General features: G+C 37.9%; 2 protein-coding genes and 1 pseudogene across 4 annotated transcripts in view; all 3 read right to left on the reverse strand.

The window, feature by feature from the left end:
- Nucleotides 1-251: 251 nt before the first annotated feature.
- KBTBD7 (kelch repeat and BTB domain containing 7) lies at nucleotides 252-12,745 on the reverse strand. Its single transcript, XM_017649836.3, has one exon. It carries the CDS (start codon nucleotides 12,292-12,294, stop codon nucleotides 10,255-10,257), a length of 2,040 nt encoding a protein of 679 aa, XP_017505325.2. The 5' UTR covers nucleotides 12,295-12,745; the 3' UTR covers nucleotides 252-10,254.
- Nucleotides 12,746-14,666: 1,921 nt separating this feature from the next.
- LOC108390644 (mortality factor 4-like protein 1 pseudogene) lies at nucleotides 14,667-17,474 on the reverse strand (annotated as a pseudogene).
- Nucleotides 17,475-24,033: 6,559 nt separating this feature from the next.
- The window catches only part of MTRF1 (mitochondrial translation release factor 1), a 50,264-nt gene continuing 46,958 nt past the window's right edge, over nucleotides 24,034-27,339 (reverse strand). For all 3 annotated transcript variants that reach the window (XM_037022864.2, XM_037022867.2, XM_037022866.2), the window contains one exon: nucleotides 24,034-26,494. In XM_037022864.2, coding sequence (XP_036878759.1) covers nucleotides 26,381-26,494 — 114 coding nt within the window. In that variant the 3' untranslated portion in view covers nucleotides 24,034-26,380. The remainder of the gene's footprint in view (nucleotides 26,495-27,339) is intronic.

The raw sequence follows: 27,339 nt of genomic DNA on the forward strand, positions 1-27,339 counted from the left end.
TTTGCTCTCTAAGACTTGTTAATCTTCTAGCTGCAGCTTTGTACTCTTTAAGAATATCTCTCCAGTTCTCTCACCCCTCAGTCCCTGGCAGCCACCATTTTACTCTTTTCTATGAGCTTGGCTTTTTTAGATTCCATGTATAAGTGATACCATACAGTTTGGCTTATGTCACTTAGCATAATGCCCTCAAGGTTCATTCAATTGTTGCAAGTGGCAGGAGTTCCTTCATGGCTGAATAATATTCCATTCCAATATACACACACATATATATACCATTTTCTTTATCCATTTTTCCACTGGGAGACATTTAGGTTATATCTATATCTTGGCTATTGATACAACTCAATGTGCATGATGCTGCAATAAACATGGGATTGCATATATCCTTTTGATGTCCTGTGCCATTTTTTTTATATACACACAGAGGTGGGATTGCTGAATCATAGAGTAGTTTTTTTTAATTTCTTGAGGAACCTCCATACAGATTTCCATATGGCTGTGCCAACTTAATTCCAACCAATGGTGCTCAAGCTTCATATCCTCACCAACATCCGTTATTGCTTGTCTTTCCAATTATTAGCATTCTACCAGATGTGATATGACAATCTCATTGTGGTTTTGACTTGCATTTCCCTGATGATTAGTGATAGTGAGCATCTTTTCATGTTGGCCATTTGTATGTCTTCTTTGGAAAAATGTCTATTCAGTTTTTCTTCCCATTTTTAAATCAGACTGCTTGTTTTTGTAATTGAGTTGTATGAGTTCTTGATGTATTTTTGATATTAACTCTTATCTGATATATGGTTTACAAATATTTTCTTCCGTTCCATAGATTACCTTTTCATATTGTTATTTCTTTGACTGTTTAGAAGCTTTTCAGTTTGATGTAGGCCAATTTCTTGACTGTTGCGTTGTTGGTATCAGTCCAAAAATATAATTGCCAAGACCAGTGTCAAGAAACTTCTTCCCTATTTTTACACGTAGGAATTTTACAGCATCGTGTTTTATGTTTAAATCTAATCTGTTTTGAGTTACTTTTTGTGAGTGGTGTTAAGCACACATCCAGATTTTGAATTACATCGCAAAGCTATAGTAATTAAAACAATATGGTACTGGCATAAAATAGACATATAGATCAATAGAATAGAATAGAGAGCCCAGAAATAAACCCCCAAATATATGATCAGCTAATAGTTGAAAAGGGAGCCAAGAACACCCAGTGGAGAAAGAATAGTTACTTCCACAAATAGTACTGGGAAAACTGGATCACTATGCAGAAAAGTAAATAGGAACCTATCTTACAGAGATCTTATTTTAAACACTTGATTGTGCCTCACCTTTCTCTAAATCTTCCAATTCTTCTGGAAAGCAATATAGTTGGCTGTTCCCAGTTCTCCATCTTTTCCCTTCTTTTGACATTCACAAACAGAGCCAGTAGACACCCAATGTGGGGAACAGAAAAGCCTTGAGTTCCTAGAAAATCAGGACCTGACAATATTAAGAATCCTTGATATTTCTGAGGACCTCAAGAATTATAGAATTGGTAACTTTAAGGTTGATTGCAGCTATAGTTAAAAATCTCATAATAATAAATATGCACAAATTTTTAATAAATTTAGATCACATTTTGAAATAAAATATGACATGACTCTCTTTAAATTAGAACTACAGTGCAAACTGATTCAAATTTAGGGACTGTTTTATTACTCCTCAAACATACGTTCAACTGATATCCAGTGAGTGCACAGAATAGAGGTAGGATTTGAGAAAGTACACCTTATTATTACCTTGACATATTTAATATCATAACTGTGAATTTAAATGTAAGAATAATTTGATATTCATTAAATTAGCTCAGTATCTGAACTGAAATGGTGAAAGTCATAATAAAAATATACTCAAATATAATACTAAAAATACAAGCATAATATAATACACTGAAGAGAATATTAAATGTATATAAACATAACTTGATCATTGGTGGTTTTCCTGGGTTTTATTTTGAACAAAAACCAATTTTTCATTTGCTTTCCCAGTTGTGCTAAGATGGCTTTGCTTCAAGTCTGGGACTCTCTTTGTTCAGAATTTCTTAGGATGGGATGCAGAAATTCCTGACTCAGTGCCTTAAATGCATCAGAACTAGATTGAAGGACCAAATAAATCTCAAGCATAATAATAGCGATTTTACTTCCCAAGTCCTATGTTGCAGATGGTGTATGCATTGAAAAAATGGTGTAAATTTCATCATAAAAGCTACTCAGGAGACAAGAGGGTGTACTAGAAAGGGCTCTGATCTAAGAGACAGGAAACAGTTCTAATTCTGGTTGTAGGTAACTAACACTGTGACCTCTGGTACATTATATAAAGTTGTTTGGGTTTATGTGAAAAGACTGAGGTCATGGTTTAAGTAAGAAAAGTGGATTCTAATATTCTATGATTCTAACCAAGAAAAAAATTAAGAATCACCTAGCAATCAAGAACAATTTACAGTAATTCAGGCCATTTAAGATTATTTAAAAAATAGAAATTTTGGTAAAGTTCATCTTATGTTGTTAAAATCTAGGATACACACAGTTCTAATTTACAATAACATTTCATCTTAAATGTCCTTTCAACTGTGTTCAAGGCACTTTGGTGTTATGAGAGACAAAAAGGTGAAGTCCACCCTATCCTTCCTGGTCCCATGAAGCTTACCAGGAGTAGGTTCACCCTCTCTTCATGCATTCTTCCCCATGCTGCCCCCTTTGTTTCAGGAGAAAACCTTGTATCCTAATTGAAAGATTAAGGATTAGTGGTATAAACTATCTGAAGTCCAAAGCTGTATCTAGAAACTCATCTCCATCTATAGAACCCTCTCCTTCTTCCTCCAGGTCTGACAGAAGAGTCCTGGCTCCTGTTCCAGTGTGTACCTGCCACTTGTGCTTTGGTCCATCTCCTCCCTTCCCGGGAGCTTCTGCGCCCAGCCCCTCATTGTTCTTTCTAATGGCTTAATGCCTGATCCTAGTAACATGTTTAAATTAAGATTTATAGCAACCAAAAACAGAACCTAGGTATTCTCTCCCTTACTACAGACTGCCCATTCCCTTCCAAAGAATAGCCCATGCTTGCTGCCTCCGCTTTTTCACATCTTACCACACCAGGGAAGATTTGTTGACATAGTATCAGCTGTCCTGTTGAATGTCCACATTCTGGATTTGGCTGATTGCTTCTTCACAGTGTTTTCAATTTATCTTTCTGGTCACGGTTTTTCCTGTAAACTGGAAGTTTGTTCTAATGGCTTAATTAGATTCAGGTTCAACACTTTTGGCAACATAGTTTTTGTAAAACATGGCATTTTTTGTTGTCATGTTACAAGAAGGGCTGTGAGGCTTGAATTTACCTGAGCCCTTTAGAGTGGGGTAAAACCATATTGGCAGGTGTCTAACTAAAACTTTATCTAATGCATTCTGATCCACTCTTACCAGGCTTCTGCCCTCAAGCAAACATTCAAATGGAAGCTTCCTTGCAAAAATACCACTAACAACCTTTTAACCACCAACTCAAATTTCTGTGATGTGACCTGGTTGGCCATATCCTGAAAGTGACACAGGGAAGATGTGTTACTGAGTTGATTACTACTGTGGGAGACTGGGGTTCAGCCCAGAAGGCGACCATCTAAAGATCCATATAGAATACATTTCAGAATTGTCCCTTTCTTAAAATTGGGATGCTGAAGCATGTATCTAATTTCCATCCTTCATTGCTTTAGAACTGCCCTGGGGTCATTAACCTCTCTTTGACTCCTGTGTCATGGTTCCTGGTTAGTAATAGTGAGAGCTGTTGGAGTGTGGGATGCGTGAGAGAGCTAAGGTGCTAGGTACCCAAGGAGAGGGCACTGGAAAAGAGCTTAGGCATTAGGGAGAGAATCCTGACCCTCTGGAGGCTTAATTTCTGCCATTTCTAGGAATACTTGGACTGAGATAGGACTTAGGGCAAGGATTAAGTAGTGTTCATGTGTGTATGTAGGTGTGTGTTCAAGGCACTCAGGTGCATTTGTTTGTGAAAAATCATTATTCAGCATTATAGGAATTTAACTTCCACTATAGTGGATGGAGGATTAGGGATGCTAGAAATGAACTTCATAACAATAAAGCCTGCACTTTGTTGTGAATTGAACACAGGAAATGTGGACATGTCTATTGAAACATAATAGTTCATTAATCTGTTTAGCAACAGAAGCCCCCTGAGTCTCAGCAGGGCACAAAGCTACCCATCTAACGTCAATATTTCCCAGTCGGCCTTGTACCTGGATGCGGTGATATGATTAAGACCTCTCCAGTGAAGAAAAGGCAAAAGTGATATAAAAGTCCTTTAAAAAGGAATTTTTTGCCCTCCATTTCCTTTCTTTCTGCTTTCCTGCAGCTCTAGCGAGTGCGCTTAGCCCCAGAGGGTTAACTCAATAGGAGTTGGAGGGAAAGTGATGCAGGAACTAGCCTAGGCTCACAAAGAAGCTTAACGGGCAGAACCACCCTGCCAGCCCTTGACAACTCACTTCTGAACTGAATGGACAGAAGCAGGTTTTTATCTTTCATTTTAGGTCCTCTTTGGTACACAAGTTTGACCTATACATTAGCACAATATCTTAACAAGAAACTTGGGAAATAGCCTATAGTCCTTCCCTTCTCATACACCTTCCAGCTCCCTCATCCCAAAAATACAATTATAAGTCCAGCGGAATCTCTGTAACTTCTCTTATGTTGGTTCTTCCTCATCAGGCCCATAGCTATGGCCCCTGTGGAGGACCATGTCGTCTCACTGCCCATACTACAACAGCAGTCCTCTGATCTTGCACCCACAGCCTCGCACTATCGATATACTCAGAAGTCTCAATAAAACAAATTCGTGTGAAGTCCCTATTTAAAAATTCTCAATGAATCTGCACTGTATGCTAAACAAGTCAACTCCCTGGCATGCCATACAAAGCCTCAAGATCTGATGTTTACCAACATTACTAACTTGTTTCCCATCTCCAGCTTCCCCTCATATCCCTAAAATCAGGTCAAAACAAAATGCATGCTGTAACCTGAACAGTCCCAACTTGAAGTCTGACACAGTAGGAACTATTACCCTTCATTGTCATTATTTCCTTATCTGTCTTCCTCAACATTCCCATCCCCACGTTCATGTATTATAGGTGGCCTGATTTGTATATGCAGAGTCTAAGTCCGCCCCAAATTACCTGCCAGAGATACCTGAAAATACTGCTTTTTCCTCTGGGATTTCTAAGCTGGTAGGATGTGGGTCTTCGGAGGACTGGTAATCATTTTGGCTGCCATGTGATAAAATCTGGCCTGATGGCATGGTAGAGATTGAATATAACCTTATAGCCTTTCTCCACCATTTTACAAGAAGGAACCCCTGAATTTTAACTAGATATATGTTGACCCAGAATAACAACTACCCCTTCTAGGCACCCTTGCAGTTAGGTGTAACATCTGGACAATGTCATATGACTTGCAAGTGATGTACACAACTTCCCTTACCAGAAAGGCTCAAGGCCTCCCCTTTCCCCTCCTCTCTTCCTAACGGCTGGAGTATGGACATGAAGGTGAACCAGCGTGGACCATGTGGATCACGACAATATCCTAACATAGAAGAAAAGAAAAAGAGGAAATCCTGGGTCTCAAGGGACTTTTTAGATCAGAGCCAACATAACAGACTGGATTTTTATAAGAGAAACTTCTATCTTAATAAAACTATAGGATTTCTATGCACATAACCACACCTAGATTCTAACTAATGTATAAGGTAAGAAGAAAACACTGCCCCATGACATCTCCTGTATACAAAGAAAGCCATTAAAATTTGCAATCACAATATAAGTTGGTCATGATTCTGTGACATCTATGTTAATAGACAATAACCACATTAGAGGGGGCGAGGATTTAAAATTATGGGATACTGTTGAACCACTGTCGTATATTTGAAACCAATGTTAAGATTGTATATCAATGACATTTCAATAAAAAAAATTCTAGGAAATACACTCAATGTAGGATCAGTGGTTTCCCAGAGAATGGAAAAGAGAGGAGGAATAAGGGAGAGGTTACCAAGGGGCACAATGAAACTTTTGGGAAAATGGATACATTCATTATCTTGATTTTGGTAATGGTTTCCTATTCTTTTTCAATAAAGCTGTTAAAAGATGAAAAAAAAAAGCTGTTAGGACAAGACTCTGATCAGACTGTACGTTGACATGAGAGCTATTGCTATTTGCTAGTTTCCCCAGAATTAAAGAATAGCTTGTCCGTCCAAAAAATATTCCTGATTAAGATATGCTGGTTCCAAGCAGGTACAATTGGTCTGGAGGTGAAAATACAAAAGGCTGATTTCACTGGAGAGGTGACTGCCCACCCAGTAGCATAGTTTCTGAGAAAATATGTCTCAAAAATGAAAGAAGTGGCATGCAACCACATCTGTTCCCTACACTCCCAGTGTCTTGTTTAGTGTACAAGGTTAAAGAAGTGAGGAATGAATAGGAGCTGATGGAATAGATCTAGGTGCAAAATGGCCCAGAGTCAAGGAGAGGGCACAAAACCTACTGTCTATGTGGTACTCTAACACTTGGCAGCCTCTGTGAACTCTTTCTTCATTAGAAAAAACTTTGCATCTCAGTGGCTCTAAAATAGCTCAGTGGCTCCAAAAATAGCTTATCAATTCTTTTAGAATTGCTAGTTATATATTCTATAAATAATTTTGCCTAATTCTTTTCTGCTTTATCTTGTTTGCTATACTGAATATTCTTTTGAAGTTAGTTCTACTGATGAAAAGGTGCTGAGGTTTTTAAGATATGGGTGAGAGCTGATGAAAAGATATAGGCAAAATAAAATAGCTAAAAAGCAGGCAGCATAAAATGATTCCAAGAGTTGAAATCTGAAGCAGACTGTAGATGTCTACATTCTGGTTATCACATTAAGATTTCAAAGACAAACTACCTTTTTTAAAGTTTAGGGGGCTGACATAGGGTTGCAAACTCTGTGCATTTCCAATTTATGAACATCTAAAACAAATTCATTTAAGTAATTTTAGTTAACAACTCATTGTGTTTTACATTTTTTCATTTCACTACAAAATGGTAAAAATAACATTAGGCAAAGCACTGTTTCCTAGTTAATGAGCAGTGAGTAGCATATTGATTATATTTTAGATAGATTGTTTATGGGTAGATGACCTCTTCCAACCAACTATTGCTCATTATAAAACAACTCTTGCTACTTAGATATATGTCTAATAAACAGATGTCTGCAGTTTCAAACACCTGGAACCTCTATTTTGCTTTGTATTTCTAACAGGCTTCCTAAACAATAACATCACATATAACACTTCAAGTTTCAAAGAAGCCTTCAGATACATTAGCTCAGTTGACTCATTTCTTTAAATCACTTACATTTAGTTACTTTTCTCATGTTAATCATCGTGAAGAAATTTGAATTTCAGAAATGCCAACTTTGCCTTTGTTATGAATTGCCCATTACTATTCACATCCCTTTCAGATAGTAAATGTATATTATTTCTTTAGCACTATTTTAGGAATGACATAACAATGTTTGTCTCCCTTTACAAAAATATATGAGCCATATGTCTTATGAAAATGCAAATTCCTTTTTGTAGAAGTGTGCTTGGGACTTTGTCACAAGTGTTCTTACCCTGAGTCTGTAGATGACCTTCAGAAATGTCCTAACATCCTTGAATTTATGAAAATATGAACATGTACATTTTTCTGAAGAATGGGTCAAAAGCTTTCATCAGATTCTCAACAGGATCCAGGTACAAAACAGAAAAAACATTACCAGAGGAGATAGAAGGGAACTACAATTAAAATTTAATCCTATACCCAAATTAAATAAACTGCTTGCTAAATTCATTTTATCCTTTATATATTCTTAACGACATTATATTGAGCATATGTTAAAAGATGTACCAGTTAACTGAGACAAAGGTGCTTTCCTGTCAAGAAGGGATTTCAACACTGATAGTTGTGTCACTCACTAAAAAAGCAAGGGTTCTACACATTTATCAGAAACACTAAATTAAGAGATTAGAAGGCCTGGGTTCTACTGCCAGTTTTATTTGTAACTAACCATGTATAAATTACTTACCTATATAAAATAATGGTTAGTCTATTACCTAATTCACAACTACATCACAAAATCAAAATCTTTCCCAAGAAAACCTTGTTGTAAACCAAGATATTACTATTAGCTTATACTTAACTCAGAGGTTGAGAACGACAATTTGTCTTTTATCAATTGATTGCATACCTGAATTCTTAATTCTGTAAATGGATAATCTGGTTGTGATCAGTAGTGTCTTATTTCAACCTTACAAAACAAAAAGCTACTAGCAGGAAGTTACTGGTAAAGAAAAGTTGGCCAAAAAAGAACACTATTAAGAAATAGCTTTCTATGTTAAGAGCTGTGCTTATAACATTCCCGACCATCAAATGGAACAAAAGCTAGACTTAGGCCACTAAAGCCTGTCTGTTACTTTTAAGGAACACATATTGCTAGGGGAACAGCACACTCCTCAGTAATCTGCCAGGATGTAAGAAATGTCAGCATTTTGTCACTAGAGAATAAACACAGAAGAGGAATTAGCATGTTACTGAACAAAGACTCAAGATCATTCTAAGGGGTATAGAAAAATTTATACACTTGTATGTATTTTATCATGTGTATGTATTGTGACAATCATATATAGTAAGAGATCCTCGAAAAGTAAGCACCTATATCTTCTTGTATTTAACAGTATCAATTTGTGTGATTTAGTCTCTATTTCTGGACTTTTCCTTACACTACGGTGATACAAAAACAAAGAACAAAGACTGGAATAAAGGTCGCAGAAAAATACCCTAATAAAATAACCATGTATACCACTGCTTAGGGAAATATTTTTAAGGAATCATACTTTCATACTGGCCCCAAATGCCATCATCCATTTATGTCTTTAACTGTTCAACTTTTAATATAAAAATACCTTGAAGCTGATAATCATTTACAGTGACTTACAAAACTGACAGAATATTTCAATGCTACACAAAACAGTTCTATACACAGCTTAAAGTTTTAAAGTTCTCTTCTGGCACTTGATTTTATAGTCAACAGACACAATAACTACTGACCTCAATAAAATACTGTTTTTAGCTTATACATATTTTTAAAACCAAAATTACCTCACCAAAACAGTAAAGAATAAAGCACTTCCTGCTGAAGAATCCTTTAAGACAAACACCAAAACTATACACCCAAAATATTTTAAGAAAAGCATATAAACTTTTTAAGACAAGGCATGACCAATGCATAAAAATTTACATCACCTCATATGTCCAGTAAAAAAAGGATTGTTCCGCTGATTCAATGAAGCATGTATCAGGTACAGGTGAAAAATATTAACTTACAAAGCAAGTTATCTTGTTTTTTTTTTTCTTTTTTGGTTTAGAAGGGTGCTTAAATAACTGGTGACAGTACTACAATGGATGATTTTTAAGATAGAAAAATGGTCAGATTTAGCAAATACACATTTTATATTCTAAAAATTAAAAGTTTCTTTTAAAACAGTGGAATCCTGCTTTTTTTAACTTTCTGAGAGCTCTTAAGAACCATTCTGCATATTATCAAAATGAAATCACTATTCAGTAACACATATATATACATATCCAGTTTTTTTCCTTTGCAGAAGGGAAGAAAACCAAATTTTAACAAACTATATACATTTAAAATACTAAAAACTGACTAGCTTATACTTTGGGAAATCTACTACTTTCATTATTCTGAAGGAAAATATAAACCTTCAAAACCCTACCAACAATTTCTAATACAATTTTGTATTATAAAAATTAAAAAGTTAAGTTCCTTCTGGCACTAAATAAAATAAAAAAGTTAACAGATTAAATTTGACCATCAAAATATTAAGTGTAACTAATCAAAACAATTCACTGGTGCAATACTTGAACAATGAAAAAAAAACACCAAACATTCTAATCAATTCTATGATAAATTTTTTCATATGTTAATCTTGACTTTAAGCAGAGTAAATTACATAGGTTGATTCCTAGACTGTTTAAATTTTATAGCATTACAGTAGTAATTCAAATGTTACCCTTTCTAAGACAAATCTACAGTCTTAAGCAACTTTTGCTTTTTTCAGGAAAAGGGAAGAATATCTTTTTTAATATACATTCCACAGCAATAGAAACATCTTAGTGTTTCAAAATATTTATAAAGAACCCTGCTGATCCTGTGCATTTCGCTGAGGTGCTACCTGCACCCAGACTTCATCATCAGAAAAAGAACTCGAACTCCCTGACTCAGAGTCCAGCTCACTGAATCCATCTAAATCCCATTCAGTACTAGACTCACTCCGTGCATCATCTTCCTCAGTGATGAAACTCTGGCCAGGTTCAAGGCAGGAAGGGTAAACACGAGCACAAAGGCATATAAAGCCAGAATCAAACTGCAAAAGGCCTAACATGGTACCTATATTGATCCACTGGTCTTCCCTAGTATCATATTCATACACGGTTACCCGGTTTTTTTTCCACTGTGGGGTGGTAGAAGTGATGAGGAGCAACTTTCGGCCATGATTGACAATCTGGTAGTTGTGGGTCTCTGAATCCAAAGGAATATTACTAATCCTCCTCCACTCTCCCCTGGCTGGGTTATAGACCTTCATGACTGGGATGTCACAGATACAATAGATCTCATCGTTGAAGACACAGGCTTCCTGAAAGTCACTACGTTTAAGAGAAGCACAGTTCAACCACATATTGTGGCTAGGATCATAGCAGAGCATGCGCTTACTGTTCACAGCATAAAGATAGTTCTGAACCACTATTAGTTCAAAGGAATAGAAAGAATGGGGTACAGGAGCCACCAGTGCCCACTGGTTCCTCTGAATGCTGTAGCATTCCACTTCCTTCAATTTCACTCCAGTAATAGGGTCTCGCCCACCCAAAATGTAAATGTAGCCATTGAGGTATGCCACATCCATGCCCTCACGGCAGAACAAGCGATCTGCAAGCTGCTGCCAACTATTCTGGGCTGGTTTATACACCCAGAGGTCTTTCCTGGGCTGGGCAGCTAGATAGATGTCATGGTCTGGAGAGAGACAGACAGCTGAGGAAGTGATAGCCTTCGTGTGAGCCAAGCTGGTCAAAGGTGATGGCATTGTGTAGATGTCGCCTGAGTATGGGTCATAGCAGAGAAAGGGATCTCTGGGATGCCCAAAGAAGATCACCATCTCCTTGGCACACATACCCAGCCTCTGGGGTGGGTTTTCTGCTGCAGGAACAACAGAGCCGCTGCTGCTCTCTGGCTTTGGCGCCGGAGACTTGTGTAACATGTCACCATATCGCATTTGCAGGACACCCTCAATAAGGTCCAGGCAGTGTTTCTTCACAATGGGCTTGGTCAGCAGCCCTTCCAGGTAATCTCGATCTTCATCAGTGAAGTGTGCCCAGCGGACACACTTGAAGACTTCTGTTGCACTGGGACCCCGCTCCTTGGGGGTCGCCTCCAACCACTGCACAGCCACGTGACACACTGTCCGCTCGCTCTCGATATCGAGACTATCCAGGCGCAAGACTGCCAGCAGCTGGGCCAGGGTCAGATCTGCCAGAGTCTCCTCCCGAACTGAACCCATGCGGCTGAGCTGCTTGAAGTTGTGGGCTATAAAGGACTGAGCCTGTGACCGCAGCTTGTGGTGGTCGAAGGCGTCAGCGAACTTGAGGATAGCAGTGCAGTTGGCCAGATCAAGGCGGCGGGCTAGGAAGGAGGCACAGGCTTCCCGCACGTACTCTAGCTGTAGCATGTCCGAGGCCGCGTAAAGGCGCTGGACATTGGCTTCACTTAGCGATACGCGACCCGTGTAGCAGTAGTCGACCAACACCTCGAAGGACTCGGCATCCACGTCGTGCATGGTCACGCTCGCCTGCTGGCTCTCGTACATGCCGCCGGTGAACATGCTCTTGAAGTAGGGACACGCGGCAGCCAGCACATTACGGTTGCAGGAAAAAAGGCGGCCGGTGCCAGGCCCGCTGCCAGGTGTCACGACCTCGATGGTCACATCGCAAAGCAGCCGCGCGTCGTAGAAGGACTTAAGCTGTGCCAGCAAAGCTGCAGAATGGGCCGTGTCCTTCAGCTCCTCCGGGCCCGTGAAAAAAGCCGAAACCGAAGGCTTGGAAATCCTTTTGGGACGCCTCCCTCCACGGGGACTGGCGAGGCGGCGAGAGCGCGGAGCTTCTTCCCGGGACTGCATGGTGGCGATGGCGGCGGGCTGTTAGAGGCGAGAACGGGGCCAGGACCCGGCTCTGGCTCCTCCTCACCCTCCTCTCGCTGGCGCTAAGATCGCGGCGTCCCTAAATAGACAGCAGCAGGGGCCGCACTCAGCTCTACGCCGCAGTGCTGCCTCCCTTTATCGCGTAGGCAGGGTCTGACTCACCCTTTTCTAGTTCCGCGCCCTTTCTCCGCCTCAGCTCTCCCCCACAGGACCCACTGGTTGGAACCGAGAGATCCGCCGCTGCCGCGCTGGCAAAACCGGTAGGCGTCCAGCAGAACTGCGGCTCCCAGGCTGCCTTTCGCGCCTCGCGGCATGCCGTGCCCTCCAGACGCATGGACGTAGGCTGACGTACAGAAGCCGCTCTGCATTTTGGGAGTAGTAGTTTGAGAATACCGCGCGGTTTCTTGGGGAGGACGGCTTTAGTTTACAGTTAGCGTTATTTCTCGATTTGACGGCTTAGAGCATTGGCCTCAAAGTCCAGTGTAAAACCTCGTTTTAGTATTTATGTTAATTAGTTGTGTAATTTCTCTCAGAACTTTTCCTTCATTGTCAAATGGGGATAATACTATTTTATAGGATTGTGTGAGGATAGAATGAGATAAATTGCAAAGGACAATTCAATAAATATTTGTTGATTAGAGCAATAAGCTCTTATACCGTGCCTAGCATATAGATTCAGTCATTCATTGTTACCTTTTCTTTTGGAGTTTATAAAAACTGAGGCACCCACTAATGTGACACTGTGCACAATTTCTTCAAGGAAAACGTCTCGAGTTTAATGCTTCTTTTGAAAGGTTCTCAAGGGTATCACAATATTTTCTGTGCTAATCGATATCCATAGGTTCATCAGGATGTCTTAGACAAAGATGAGGTTCTAGAGAGCAGCATTAAAGGATGGCCTCAAATATCCAAATCAGGCATACAGGTTAGACAGGTTGGTGTCTCATCAAATCAACACTCATCTCCTGGGGAGCAAGATTGTTTTCATAACCTCCAAATATGAGTGTTTTCAATTCATCTTATGCTCCTTTCACTTCCTTTCCACGAATCAGTCGAAGATTCTGAATTGTCTTTATTAAGGAGTTTTATAGAGTTTTAAATTAAAATGTTTAAACAGAACTTGTACTGTACAAAAACATTCAGTCTTCAGAGCTGGGCATTCATACATTCCTTGCATTAATGTAGTGCAGTCTGTGCTTTACAAAAGTTTTATAGATACATCAATCGATATTGTTGGTTAAATTGTCAAAGTCAAGTGCTTACATATTTTTTTGTTGTTTATTTTAGAGAACTTTTATTTAAAAATCAGACTGCTCCTGCTGCTAGCTTGCCGTGTGTTACCATACCTAATGAATGAAATCCTTAGTTTTACATGAATAGGACAATAACACATAGAAGGAGAATAGCTAAATTGCTTTTTCTTTTTCCCTATTAGCTGAAGAACGACTACTGGAAATACTCCAGGACAGCACATTAAACTAAGTGGGGCTCTGGACAACAGTATATCTCATCTGTACCTCTCTTGAGCATTCCTCAGATTCACCAGAGAAAATTAAATGGTAGCACTGGTTACTTTCCCACCTGCACTAAAACAGTTTGGGGGAAAAGCAATTAAACTTTTTTATAGCGTAAAATATATATAACACAAAAGTTACCATTTTAACAATTTTTAAGCATTAATTTTTTGGCATTAAGTACATACACTCTCATAGTTTTGCAACCATCACTACTCTCTATCTCTAGAAGTCTTTGCAGCTTGCAGAACTGAAACTTTGTACCCATTCTCAATAACTTTTCTTCCTTTGCCAGCCCCCACTTCCTCTCTCTTTGAATTTAACTACTCTAGGAACTTCATGTAAATCCAATGGATGATTCTTTAGCTTCTTTATATCTGTCCTTACTTTGTTATTTGGTTAAGAGTACCTTTCACAGGAACCAAAATATTTAGTAGACACTGCCCTAAGATCTGTCACAGAAATTTCTGTGATGTTGCAAGTATTTTATATCTGCACTGACTGATACGGTAGTCAGAAACCACGTGTAGCTCTTGAGGACTTGAAATGTGGCTGATGTACCAAAGAACTGAATTTTAAACTTTTATAGCATTGATATCAATGCAATTCAATGGGGAAAGGGAAATCTGTTCAAAAGGGGTGTTGGAACAACTGGTTCACAATGTGAAAGAAAAAAATTAATTTGTAATGTATCTTAATATTAAATAGAGAAATAAAAAGTATAAAGTGTCTAAAAGAAAACAGAAGGCTATTCTTTGAGATTTTTGAGGTAGGCAAAGATTTCTTAGGACACAAAAAATAAATCATAAAAAAATTTATTAAAATGAACTTCCACAGAATTACAAGATTTTGCCTATAAAAAAAGGAGTGAAAGAATAAAAAGGGATGTCACTGTGAAAACAATCCTATTTTTTGGTAATACATATGCCCAATGTCCAAGCCATATGAAAAGCTACTCCAGTGCAAATTAAATTCACAGTGAGAAAACACTGCACACCTACAAGAATGGTTAGTCTTAAAAAGGTCAACAATACTAAACATCAGGGAGGCTTTGGAACCCGCATATATTAATAATAGAAATATAAATTGGTATATCCATTTTAGAAAAACTGACAGTTTCTGTGAATGCTGTGACTAGTAATTTCACTCCTAAGCATTTGTGCAAGGGAAATTAAAACATATGTCTACAAAAAGACTCGTACAAGAATGTTCATAGTAACTTTGTCCATAAAAGCCAGTAGGAGAATGAAAAACATTAATTGTAGTGTATTCATACAGTACTCCTCAGAAGTAAAAAAGATATAAGCTTTGATGTGCCACAATGTTTCAAAAATTTTATGTTGACAAAAGCCAGATGTATGAGAACATATATTGTAGAATAATTTCTGTGAAGCTCCAGAAGAGTGAAAATAAGCTATAGTGAATAATTACAATAGACGTACTTATTGTTGGAGAAGAAGGGGTTGACAGATTCCTGGGTCAACTGGAAAGGAACACAGGAAATTTCAGGAGTGATAGAAATGTTCTCTTCTTGATTGGGCTGGTGGGTACATGGGTATATGCAATTGCCAAACTCAACAAGCCATTTCTTAAGATTTTTGCATTTAATTTATTACAAATTATTTCTCATCTTATGAGGAGCCCCTTCATAACTGCTGGCACTAAATAAAAGTTGCAGGACATTGTGAAAGTAGTTCAGTCATTATGTAAGACTCTCCTCATCTAGAGGCATATTGGCCAACATCACTTCAGTTCTCAGTAGACGAGCCACTCCATACACTTGGAACTCACGACAGTCTTTGCTACCTCAGGGCAATATGAGGATTCCAGCACACCGGGGCCTTTTGAATTTGTAGAGTAGCTGAGTGCCCAACAGTACATCCCAGTATTCTTTTATTCCTGCCACAACTTCATTGACAGCATATGCATTTTCTGTGTTTCCTCAAGATTTCTGTAATTTGTATAACCCATACTCTTCTCCACAGGAAGAAAAAAGAACTTTTTTTGCCTGGTGATGAAGCCATCAACAAGCCATGATTTTAGTTCTTCAGGAATCTTTGACTTCAACTCTGTTCGTGAATGTTTCCAGCAGTGGGATCTACTCAGGCCCTATTCTGAGGATAGGGAATCACACTGGTACTGCCACCATTTCCATTTCTGGGTGACTTCAACATTTTCTCTTGCAGATCGGACACCTTCTTCCCTGGGGCAGCACCTCACTTCTTACCCTCTGCTTGCTGCTCCTGATTAGCATTTGTTCTGTTTCTGTAGACTTCTTTCTATGTATCTGAGTCCTCTGCTTTCTAGAACCCATTCATTCCATTTTTTTATTCCAACCACTGTAATGTATGACATATTTCACTTGTTTGTCCTTTATAGCAAACTTCACATACATTGCTTCATGAAGAAGTCCATGAAAGCACATCACCCATTCATGTTCCTGGAATCTAGGCTTCAGCATCATTTATAAGTGATTCTCCACTGCCTCTTCCTCCCGGCTAACTCACGTCCTGCATGCACTCAGGGGCCTCCAGCTTGTCATGCTGGGTCATACCTGTATTGTTTTTTTACTCTGGTTTTTCAAAAGAGTTTACAAACTGTTCACTCCTTTATTTCTATATCCAAAATAACTCATACTGCCGTTAGTGGTTGGCAATCACCAGTTTCTAAGCGTCCTCTCTCCCTCAATTGCAGAGTGCCTAGTGAGTGAGCTGCCTCATGCGTTACTTCTGTTCCACACTGTTTTGTGGCAGCTAACAGGTGTTTCAAACCTGTCACATATATTTTTAATTATTAAAAAACTTTGAAATATAGCACACATACAGAATGAAAGGACAAATCAAAATTGCATATGCAATGAATTAGCACCAAATGAATACCCCTATGTTGCCTAAACCGTGGTCAAGAAATAGAACATTACCAGTGACCCAGAAACACTACCCACCACATGTACTCCTGTTGCAAGCCACTCACTTGGATGAAATGGGAATAAACAAAAAACACAGACAACAAAGACAGACAATAGCTGCAGCAGCCCCGATGTGGTACAGCTCCTTTATTTTTATACTGCCTTTCTCGGACCTCAGTCAAATGCTATACGTATCTTTCCCTACTCTGGGGGGACAGGCCAGAACATTCTGTTGACTCCTTAGAATCTGCCCAGTAAGCAGGGACTGTGTTTTCACACGTCCCTAAGGTCTCCCTATCTGCAGCGTAAGGCATCTTGGCTCGTTTTCGAGGACAAGATATGCTTTTGTGGGCAGATAACTTTCAAGTACCGCACCAGTTGTTTTCAAGCTGGTGCTTCCCCATGCTGCGTTCAGACATGGGGGAAAACAAGGGCCGTCCCTTTCAACTCCTAATCCGTATTGCCCCCAACATGAGGGTCTTATGCTTTTTCAAAATTTTGGTATCAATAATATATAATTATATGAGCAACATTGTGGCTACTAGATTCCCACCACTATAAAGTTCCCACCACATACCCCATTACAGTCACTGTCTATCAGCATATTAAGATGCTATAGTCACTACATGTCTTCTCTGTGCTATACTGCCTTCCCCATGCCACCCCCTAATTATATGTGCTAATCGTAATGCCCCTTATTCCCCTTCTCCCTCCTTCCCACTACCCACCTCCCCAGTCCCTTTCCGTTTGGCAACTGTTAGTCCATTCTTGGGTTCTGTGAGTCTGCTGCTGTTTTGTTTCTTCAGTTTTTTGTTCTTATGCTCCACAGATGAGTGAAATAATTTGATATTTGTCATTCTCTACCTGGCTTATTTCACTGAGCATAATACCCTCTAGCTCCATCCATGTTGTTGCAAATGGCAGGATTTGTCGTCTTCTTATGGCTGAATAATATTCCATTGTGTATATGTACCACATCTTCTTTATCCATTCATCTACAGATGGACACTTAGGTTGCATCCATTTCTTGGCTATTGTAAATAGTGCTGCGATAAACATAGGGTACATATGTCTTTTTGAATCTGAGAAGTTGTATTCTTAGGGTAAATTCCCAGGAGTGGAATTCCTGGGTCAAATGGTATTTCTATTTTGAGCATTCTGAGGAACCTCCATACTGCTTTCTACAATGTTGAACTAGTTTACATTCCTACCAGCAGAGGGAACCAGTAGGAGGGTTCCCCTTTCCTGCATCCTCAACAGCATTTGTTGTTCCTATTCTTTTCTATGTTGGCCATCCTAACTGGTGTGAGATGATATCTCATTGTGGTTTTAATTTGCATTTCCTTGATGATTAGCGACGTGGAGTATCTTTCATGTGCCTGTTGGCCATCTGAATTTCTTCTTCGGAGAAGTGTCTGTTCAGATCCTCCACCATTTTTTTATTGGGTTATTTGCTTTTTGGGTGTTGAGGCATGTGAGTTCTTTATGTATTTTGGATGTTAACCCCTTGTCAGATATTTCATTTACAAATATATTCTACCATACTGTAGGATTTGTTCTGCTGATAGTGTCCTTTGCTGTACAGAAGCTTTTTAGCATGATGTAGTCCCATTCATTCATTTTTTATGTTTCCTTTGCCCGAGGAGATGCATTCAGGAAGAAGTTGCTCATGTTTACATTCAAGAGATTTTTGCCTAAGAGTTTTATGGTTTCATGACTTACATTCAGATCTTTGATCCATTTTGAGTTTACTCTTGTGTATGGGGTTAGACAATAATCCAGTTTCATTCTCCTGCATGTAGCTGCCAGTTTTGCCAACACCAGTTGTTGAGGAGGCTACCATTTCCCCATTGTATATCCATGGCTCCTTTATCATATACTAATTGACCATATATGCTTGGGTTTACATCTGGGCTCACTTGTTTGTTCCATTGGTCTATGGGTCTGTTCTTGTGCCAGTAACAAATTGTCTTGATTACTGTAGCTCTGTAGTACAGCTTGAGGTTGGGGAGCAAAATTCCCTGCACTTTATTCTTCCTTCTCAGGGTGGCTTTGGCTATTCTGGATCTTTTGTGGTTCCATATGAATTTTAGAACTACTTGCTCTAGTTCACTGAAGAATGCTATTGGTATTTTGATAGGAATTGCATTGAATCTGTAGATTGCTTTAGGCAGGATGGCTATTTTGAGAATATTGATTCTTCCTATCCATGAGCACGGGATGTTTCCATTTATTTGTATCTTATTTAATTTCTCTTAAGAGTGCTTTGTAGTTTTGAGATTATAGGTCTTTCACTTCCTTGGTTAGATTTATTCCTAGGCATTTTATTCTTTTTAATGCAATTGTGAATGGTATTGTTTTCCTGATTTATCTTTATGCTAGTTTATCATTACTGTATAGGTATGTAACAGATTTCTGTGTATTAATTTTGTGTCCTGCAACTTTGCCGAATTCAGATATTAGTTCTAGTAGTTTTGGAGTGGATTCTTTAGGGTTTTTTATGTACAATATGTCATCTGCAACAGGGACAGTTTAACTTCCTCCTTGCCAATCTGTATGCCTTTTATTTCTTTGTGTTGTCTGATTGCCATGGCTAGGACCTCCAGAACTATGTTGAATAAAAACAGGGAGAGTGGGCATCCTTGTCTTGTTCCTGATCTTAAAGGAAAGCTTTCAACTTCTTGCTGTTAAGTTTTTATCATGAATGAATATTGAATTTTTTCAAATGCTTTTCAGAATCTATGGAGATGATCATGTGGATTTTGTCCTTTTTGTTGATGTGGTGGATGATGTTGATGGATTTTCGAATGTTGTACCATCCTTGCATCCCTGGAATATATCCTGCTTGATCATGATGGATGATCTTTTTAATGTATTTTTGAACTTGGTTTGCTAATATTTTGTTGAGGATTTTTGCATCTGTGTTCATCAGGAATATCAGTCTGTAATTTTTTTGCATGTGGTGTCTTTGCCTGGTTTTGGTATTAGAGCGATGCTGGCCTCATAGAATGAGTATTCCCTCCTCTTCTACTTTTTGGAAAATTTAAGGAGGATGGGTATAAGGAATTCACTAAATGTTTAATAAAACTCAGCAGTGAAACCATCTAGTCCAGGAGCTTTGTTCTTAGATAGTTTTTTGATTACCAATTCAATTTCCTTGCTGGTAATTGGTCTATTCAGATTTTCTGTTTCTTCCTGGGTCAGCCTTGGAAGGTTGTATTTTTCTAGAAAGTTGTCCATTTCTTCTAGGTTATTCAGTTTGTTACATATAACTTTTCATAGTATTCTCTCATAATTCTTTGTATTTCTGTCATGTCCATTGTGATTTTTTCCATTCTCATTTCTGATTCTGTTTATGTGTAGACTCTCTTTTTTCTTGATAAATCTGGCTAGGGGTTTATCTATTTTGCTTATTTTCTTGAAGAACGAGCTCCTGCTTTCACTGATTCCTTCTATTGTTTTATTCTTCTCAATTTTATTTATTTCTGCTCTAATCTTTATTATGGCCCTCCTTCTACTGACTTTGGGCCTCATTTGTTCTTCTTTTTCTAGTTTTGTTAATTGTGATTTTAGACTGTTCATTTGGGGTTGTTCTTCTTTCCTGAGGTAGGCCTGTATTGCAATATACTTCCCTCTTAGCATGGCCTTCGCTGCATCCCACACAATTTGCAGTGTTGAATTGTTGTTGTCATTTTTCTCCAATATATTACTTGATCTCTGTTTTTATTTGGTCATTGATCCATTGATTATTTAGGAGCATATTATTAAGCCTCCATGTGTTTGTGGGCTTTTTTCTTTTCTTTGTGTAATTTATTTGTTTCATACCTTTGTAATCTATGAAGATGGTTGGTATAATTTAAATCTTTTTGAATTTACTGAGGTTCTTTTTGTGGCCTAGTATATGATCTATTCTTGAAAATGTTCCATGTGCAGTTGAGAAGAATGTGTGTCCTGTTGCTTTTGGATGGAGTGTTCTGTACATGTCCATTAGGTCCATCTGTTCTAATACGTTGTTCAGTGCCTCTGTCTCTTATTTTCTGTCTGGTGGATCTGTCCTTTGGAGTGAATGGTGTGTTGAAGTCTCCTAAAATGAATGCATTGCATTCTATTTCCCCCTTTAATTCTGTTAGTATTTGTTTCACATATGTTGGTGCTGCTGTGTTGGCTGCATAGATATTTATAATAGTTATATCCTCTGTTCATTGACCCCTTTTATCTTGTTCACTGACCCCTTTATCATTATGTAATGCCCTTCTTTGTCTCTTGTGACTTTCTTGGTTTTGAAGTCTATTTTGTCTGATACAAGTACTGCAACTACTGCTTTTTTCTCTCCCTATTAGTTGCATGGCATATCTTCTTCCATTCCATTACTTTCAGTCTGTGTATGTCTCTGGGTTTGAAGTCTCTTGTAGGCAGCATATAGACAGGTCTTGTTTTTTAATCCATTCAGTGACTCTGTCTTTTAATTGGTGCATTCAAACCATTTACATTTAGGGTGATTATCGATAGGTATGTAATTATTGCTATTGCAGGCTTTAGATTCGTGGTTACCAAAGGTTCAAGGGTAATTCCCTTACTGTTTAACACTCTAATTTAACTCACTTAGTATGCTATTACAAACACAACCTAAAGGTCCTTCTTTTTTTTTTCCCCTACATTTTCTTCCTCCTCCAATCTTTATATATTAGGTATCATATTCTGTACTCTTTCTCTATCTGTTGATTGATTTTGGAGGTAGTTGATTTGATTTTGTGTCTGCTTAATAATTAATTGTTCTACTTTGCTGTGCTTTTCTTTTTTCTGGTGACAGCTATTTAGCCTTAGGAATACTTCCATCTATAACAGTTTCTCCAAAATGCACTGTAGAGGTGGTTTGTGGGAGGTAAATTCTCTCAGCTCTTGCTTATCTGAAAATTGTTTAATCCCTCCTTCAAATTTAAATGATAACCTTGCCAGGTATATTATTCTTGATTCAAGGCCCTTCTGCCTCATTGCATTAAATATATCATGCCACTCCCTTCTGGCCTGTAAGGTTTCTGCTGAGAAATTTGATGATAGCCTGATGGGTTTTCCTTTGTATGTAATCATTTTTCTCTCTCTAGCTGCTTTTAAAAGTCTATCTTTATTCTTGATCTTTGCCATTTTAATTATTATATGTCTTGGTGTTTTCCTCCTTGGGTCCCTTGTGCTGGGAGATCTGTACACCTCCATGGCCTGAAAGACTATCTCCTTCCCCAGATTGGGGAAGTTTCAGCAATTACCTTCTCAATGACACTTTCTATCCATTTTTCTCTCTTCTTCTTCTGGTACCCCTATAATATGAATATTGTTCCCTTTGGATTGGTCATACAATTTGCTCAATATTCTTTCATTCTTAGAGATCCTTTTCTCTCTCTGTGCCTCAGCTTCTTTGTATTCCTCTTCTCTAATTGCTATTCCATTTACCGTCTCTTCTATTACACCTAATCTTCTTTTAAATCCCTTCATTTTATGTTTCATTTCAGATATAGAATTTCTTAATGATTGAATCTGTCTTGAATTCGTTCTTGAGTTCTTGAATATTTTTCTATACCTCCATGAACATGTTTATGATTTTTATTTTGAACTCTCTTTCAGGAAGATTCAGTTTCATTTGGCCCTTTTTCTGGGGTTAGTGAGATTTAGGTCTGAACCAGGTTCCTCTGACGTTTCATATTTCTATATGGCACCCTCTATTGCCCAGTTATGGTTAAAAGACATCAAACTGACCTCTGTGTTTGGGAATCTAATATGATTATATGAACGAAGCAGGACTGTGAGTTTAGTAGAATCACATTATATGAAAACCCTGTGTCTAAGAATTCAAAAAGTATCCATTAGCTGGTAATAGATGTCCTAGGTCCTTACTGGTCTGAATGTGAGTCAGCAGAAGCCATCATCACCTGGTAGCTTGTTGGAAGTACAGAATCACAGACCGCAGACCTTCTTGAATCAAAATAAGCATTACAGCAAGATCTCCCAGTGATTTGTATATAATGAGGCTTGAGAAAACCACCATTGAGAATTTTATGTTCATAGAGCTAGCATTTGATTGTTTTTACTTCCTTTTCCTCCAAATAAACTGTGCACTTTAAGGAAAAGCCAGAGCTGGAGAACATAGGAAGGGCAAAGACATTGGTGGTGGTAGGAAGCTAACTGGACACATTAAGGGGGAGCCTCCTTTTGGCTGAACAGGCATTTTTCCTTCTGTCCTCTTTCCCTGTGAGAGACTTCCCTTCTGTGGCATGAATATACTGTGAACAATGACCATCAAATTAATGAAAGGTTACAGTTCAACAGCCTTTTCTCTTGCATTCCCTTTTCTAATTTTTTTTTTTTTTTCTGCAGAAATCATGTTTTGGGGTTTATGCATTTAGTGAGTTTTTTTCCTGAAAAAAAAAGGTAAAACTTTGTAAATGACATGGGGTCTCACACTTGACATAGTACAGCAAATTAGACCATATTTTGCCTTGTTTCATACAATGTTTTAATATTTACATTTCCTTGGATAAAAATTTCTGTTATGTAAAATACCTAAAAAAAAATTGGTTTCTGTGTTTGTAACTTTTACCCTGAAATTCCCTGTTCAAGTCAACGTCCTTTCAAATTAAATCAGATTTTCCAGAGACATTAATGATTTTGGAGAGCAAGTCCTACCCCTTAGGTAATAGGGTAATTCAAATAGGATTGAATTACCTCTCCACTCAGAGGAAGTGAGAGGGAAAACAAAGGAAAGCTTTCTTTAAAGAATGCCAGGTAGCAAACATAGGAAGAGTGAAGAGTAAGAAAATCACCATTTTGTAACTTTCAATGTAACAGCTGATTCAGGCAAAGCAAGAATTATTAATTGATGTTAAATCAATGAGATGAAAGATCATAGGGTGTATTAGTTACATATTTTGGTGTAACAAATTGCTCCAACAATTAGCAGCTGAAGACAACAAATATTAATTAATTTAATTTCTGAGAGTCGGGTGACCTGTAACAGCTTACTGCTGCCTCTGGCTCAAGGGCTCTCCTGAAATTACAGTTACACAGTCAAGCAGCATCACAGTCATGTCAAGACATGAGGAGGGCTGAATGATCTGATGCCAAGCTCTTTCCTGTGCTGGCAGGAAGGCTTCAATTTATAGATGGCTGTCAGACCAAGGGCCTCAGTTTTGCCACACAATGTGGGCTACTCCACAGGGCTGCTCACAACATGGTCATGCTTCCACCTGGGCAAGTGGCCCAAGAGAGAGGTGTGGACATAAACAGAAAGACAGACAAAAAAACATCGACAGAAGCAATTCTTTTAATAACCTAGTGTCAGAAGTGACAACCCCACCACTTCTGTTGTATTCTAGTTGTTAGAAGAGAGTATCCAGTCCAGTTCAAGGATAGCAGATTACACAAGTGCATGAATGCCAGGAACAATATCATGGGTCATCTCAAAAGCTGCCCAACACAATGAGGATCAAATGTTTCTATGATGCCAAAGTACTACACCACAGATTACATACTAATTATTCAGGAGAACGTGTACCATTACAATGGACAGATTTGAATTTCCAAACTTAGCATCACTACTAGTGGAACTCCTGATATGATACAATATGAATTTCATAGTATCCTCTATGAAGTAGGGTCTTGTCAAATGTATTTCATCTAAATTTAATTAATCTTTAGACTTACCTTTATAGCACACTGAGAGAATGGATGAAAGTTACCAACAGGCTGAGGAAGCAGTAGACAAATCTAAATGTAGGGCATTCTACAAAACACCTTTGTGGCACTCTTCAAAATGTCAATATGATGTGGAAAGAAAGGTTGGAGAATTAACCCAAAATCTTAAGCAAATGCAATGTGTGAATCTTGGTTAGATCCTTGATTGGATAAAACTAACAAAAACAGCTAAAAAAGACATTTTTGGAGATAACTGAAGAAACTTAATATGTAATAACTATTACAGCATATTATACAATTACTTATTATTATATGGAAAGGTGTGATAATGGAGTTATGATTTTATAGAATGCCCCTATTCTTAGGACATGCTGAAATATTTCAGACTAGTGTTATGAGGTCTGCAACTATTAAATGACCCAACCACCACCACACACATGTATGTGTATGCAGAGAGAGAAAAAAACTGACAAAACGTTAAATTCAGTTAAATCTAGAGGGTACACTGTTCATTGAACTATTAAGTATTATTTTTTAAACTTTTCCATGTGCTTGAAAAATTTCAAAATAAAAATTTTGGGAAAAAATTATCATCTTTACCTCCAAATAATTTCACTGGTCTTAAAACTCCATTTGAGCTAATCTTTCCTGGCATACAGTTCCCCTCTAAGGAATGTCTAAAATAATAATTGTAAGATAAATTTTAGCCAAAATAAGCAGGCAAAGAGAGGCAGCAAAGGGCCAGGTAGTTTATTTGAGTGCAACTCCCAGGTGATGTTCCGTGGTCTGGGTATTACAGGCCAGGGGAGTCACACCCCGGTCAGGGAGGTGGGGGCTTATAAGGGATTAGGAGGGGGAGGAGTGGGCAAGCTATCCTAGGGGGCGTGGAGAGGTATGATTGGCCAAAGGTGACATAATAGACAACTAGAAACTTTTTTTCCTTCCAAGAGGGAGGAGGCTGACATCCGAGTCTTAGTTGGCACATCAGAAGGATGGAATTCAGGAAGAGCTGTCCCCTTTCCATATAAGGCACGGACCTTAGGGTCTGGTCTGTTCTCCCCCTATGGAATCTCTCTGTTCTGTTTGCATGTCCTTGTTTTTCCTTCCTCCAGCCTAACAATATTAACCCCTCTTTTAATCAAGAAACTTCCTGAGAACAATTACTAAATAAATCATGCCACTTTGTTAGTTGGTGATTTATATATTGGCTTCCTCACTGTATGGAAGGTCTGTAAGGTATGAGCTGGGTTATATACATATACCACTGCACAAAATCCATTACAGTGACCTACTCACATTACACCACATCTGCTGATGCTCATTAAAAGCCAAAAAATAACAAGAAATAGAAGCTAAGCAGAGAGGCTTCTTTAAATATTGGCTTGTAGTTTATACTGTATAAAATTCATTCTGCTCTCAAAGAGCTCTACATTCTGTATCCTAGAAATGCTCACTGTTGTCACTAACTCTTAACTGTTTTTATTTATTTACTTAAAAGTAGAATTTTAATGCCTAGCTTTAACATAATTAACAGTATTTTGTCTTTGAATAGGAGTTTAAAAAGAAGTTTATAAACCATATACCACTAAATTTTACCATGTGGCAAAGTCCTGAAGTAATAAGATGAAAAATGTGTTTAAATTATTTATAGATGGTTAAAAAAAAGACATAAAGAGAACAAGCAACCTGTCCTAAATCACACAATCAATTCTCAATTCTCAATACTTATTTCTTTTTTCAATGACACATGCTTATTTTCTATTTGAAGAGCTGGATTATACTTCACAGGAAACCTAAAACAAACTCTTGGGTCAAGAAATGTGACTTGATTGTAAAAAATATATTTGTTGGAACTGTATAACTTTAGCTGCACTTTATGAACATTCATAAAGAATTCCATGCCTCAGTCTGCTTCTTGATATGGTCCATTTCATTTACATAATAATAAATAAGTCAGCATTTATTTTACTGATTTAAGGTTTTCATCCAAAAATTCAGTAATGGCTTCTTCATCTGCTGATTGAAGCAGTCTCTGAATTAGCTGGTCAAGGCACTTCTCCCCATATAAAAATTCCTAGTAAAAGAGAGTTATTATGAAAACCTGATTACTGTAAGTAAAGAGGAAACAAACAATTAAGTGTATATTTCTTTCATTTCTTTACAGTCACTATTTAATAACAAAAAAGGTTACTAATGTGGTTCTACAATAAAATTAGCACACCTACTAACTTGGGAGGATCCCAAATTAGCATGGCTTTTCATGTGAAAAGTGAATCCAAAAGAGTAAATGAAATTATACTTTCTTAAATTGTTTAAATTAGCATTTTGTTTTAAAAAATCAATATTCTGGGATTTTTCTCTTTCCAACAAGTCAGGAGACAATAAAAGAGATCTGATACAACTTTTGAAATTTACCACCTCCTTCTCTTTAAAGTTGCTTTGCTTGACTTTCGTAATAACATGGTTCTAGGATCTCAAACCATCTTTTGGAGGATGTTTGCTGAATCCTTTCTCCTCTTGTACACTAGAAAAATAAGGCTTTTTATTTTGGTCCTAAAAATTCCACCCTTTTCAATCATATCATGCTATTTCCCAAGGGCAAAAGAGACTGAAATGCTTTAAGGTCCCAGCCATCTTGTTGCCATGTTAATATGCATACAGCTCCTTGCCATTTTCTGTCTTGCCAAATCCTCTGGACCTGGCATAGATAAAGCCTCCCTGGACCATTCCAGCTTACTTTTTCACAGACCAACCCTCCAAATTTATGTCAGTTAATCTGTAAATTGTTTATACTAGCTCTATTTTTTTCTTAAATTGAAAATACAGTGGTTTCACAATCTACAAGTCTTGTGTAACAAAAATGTTTATGAAATCACCTTGGCAAAGCTTTTTAAGAGACGACTAAAGTCATGACTTTAA

Source organism: Manis javanica, chromosome 9 (assembly GCF_040802235.1).
Source record: "Manis javanica isolate MJ-LG chromosome 9, MJ_LKY, whole genome shotgun sequence".
NCBI classification, from domain to species: domain Eukaryota; kingdom Metazoa; phylum Chordata; class Mammalia; order Pholidota; family Manidae; genus Manis; species Manis javanica.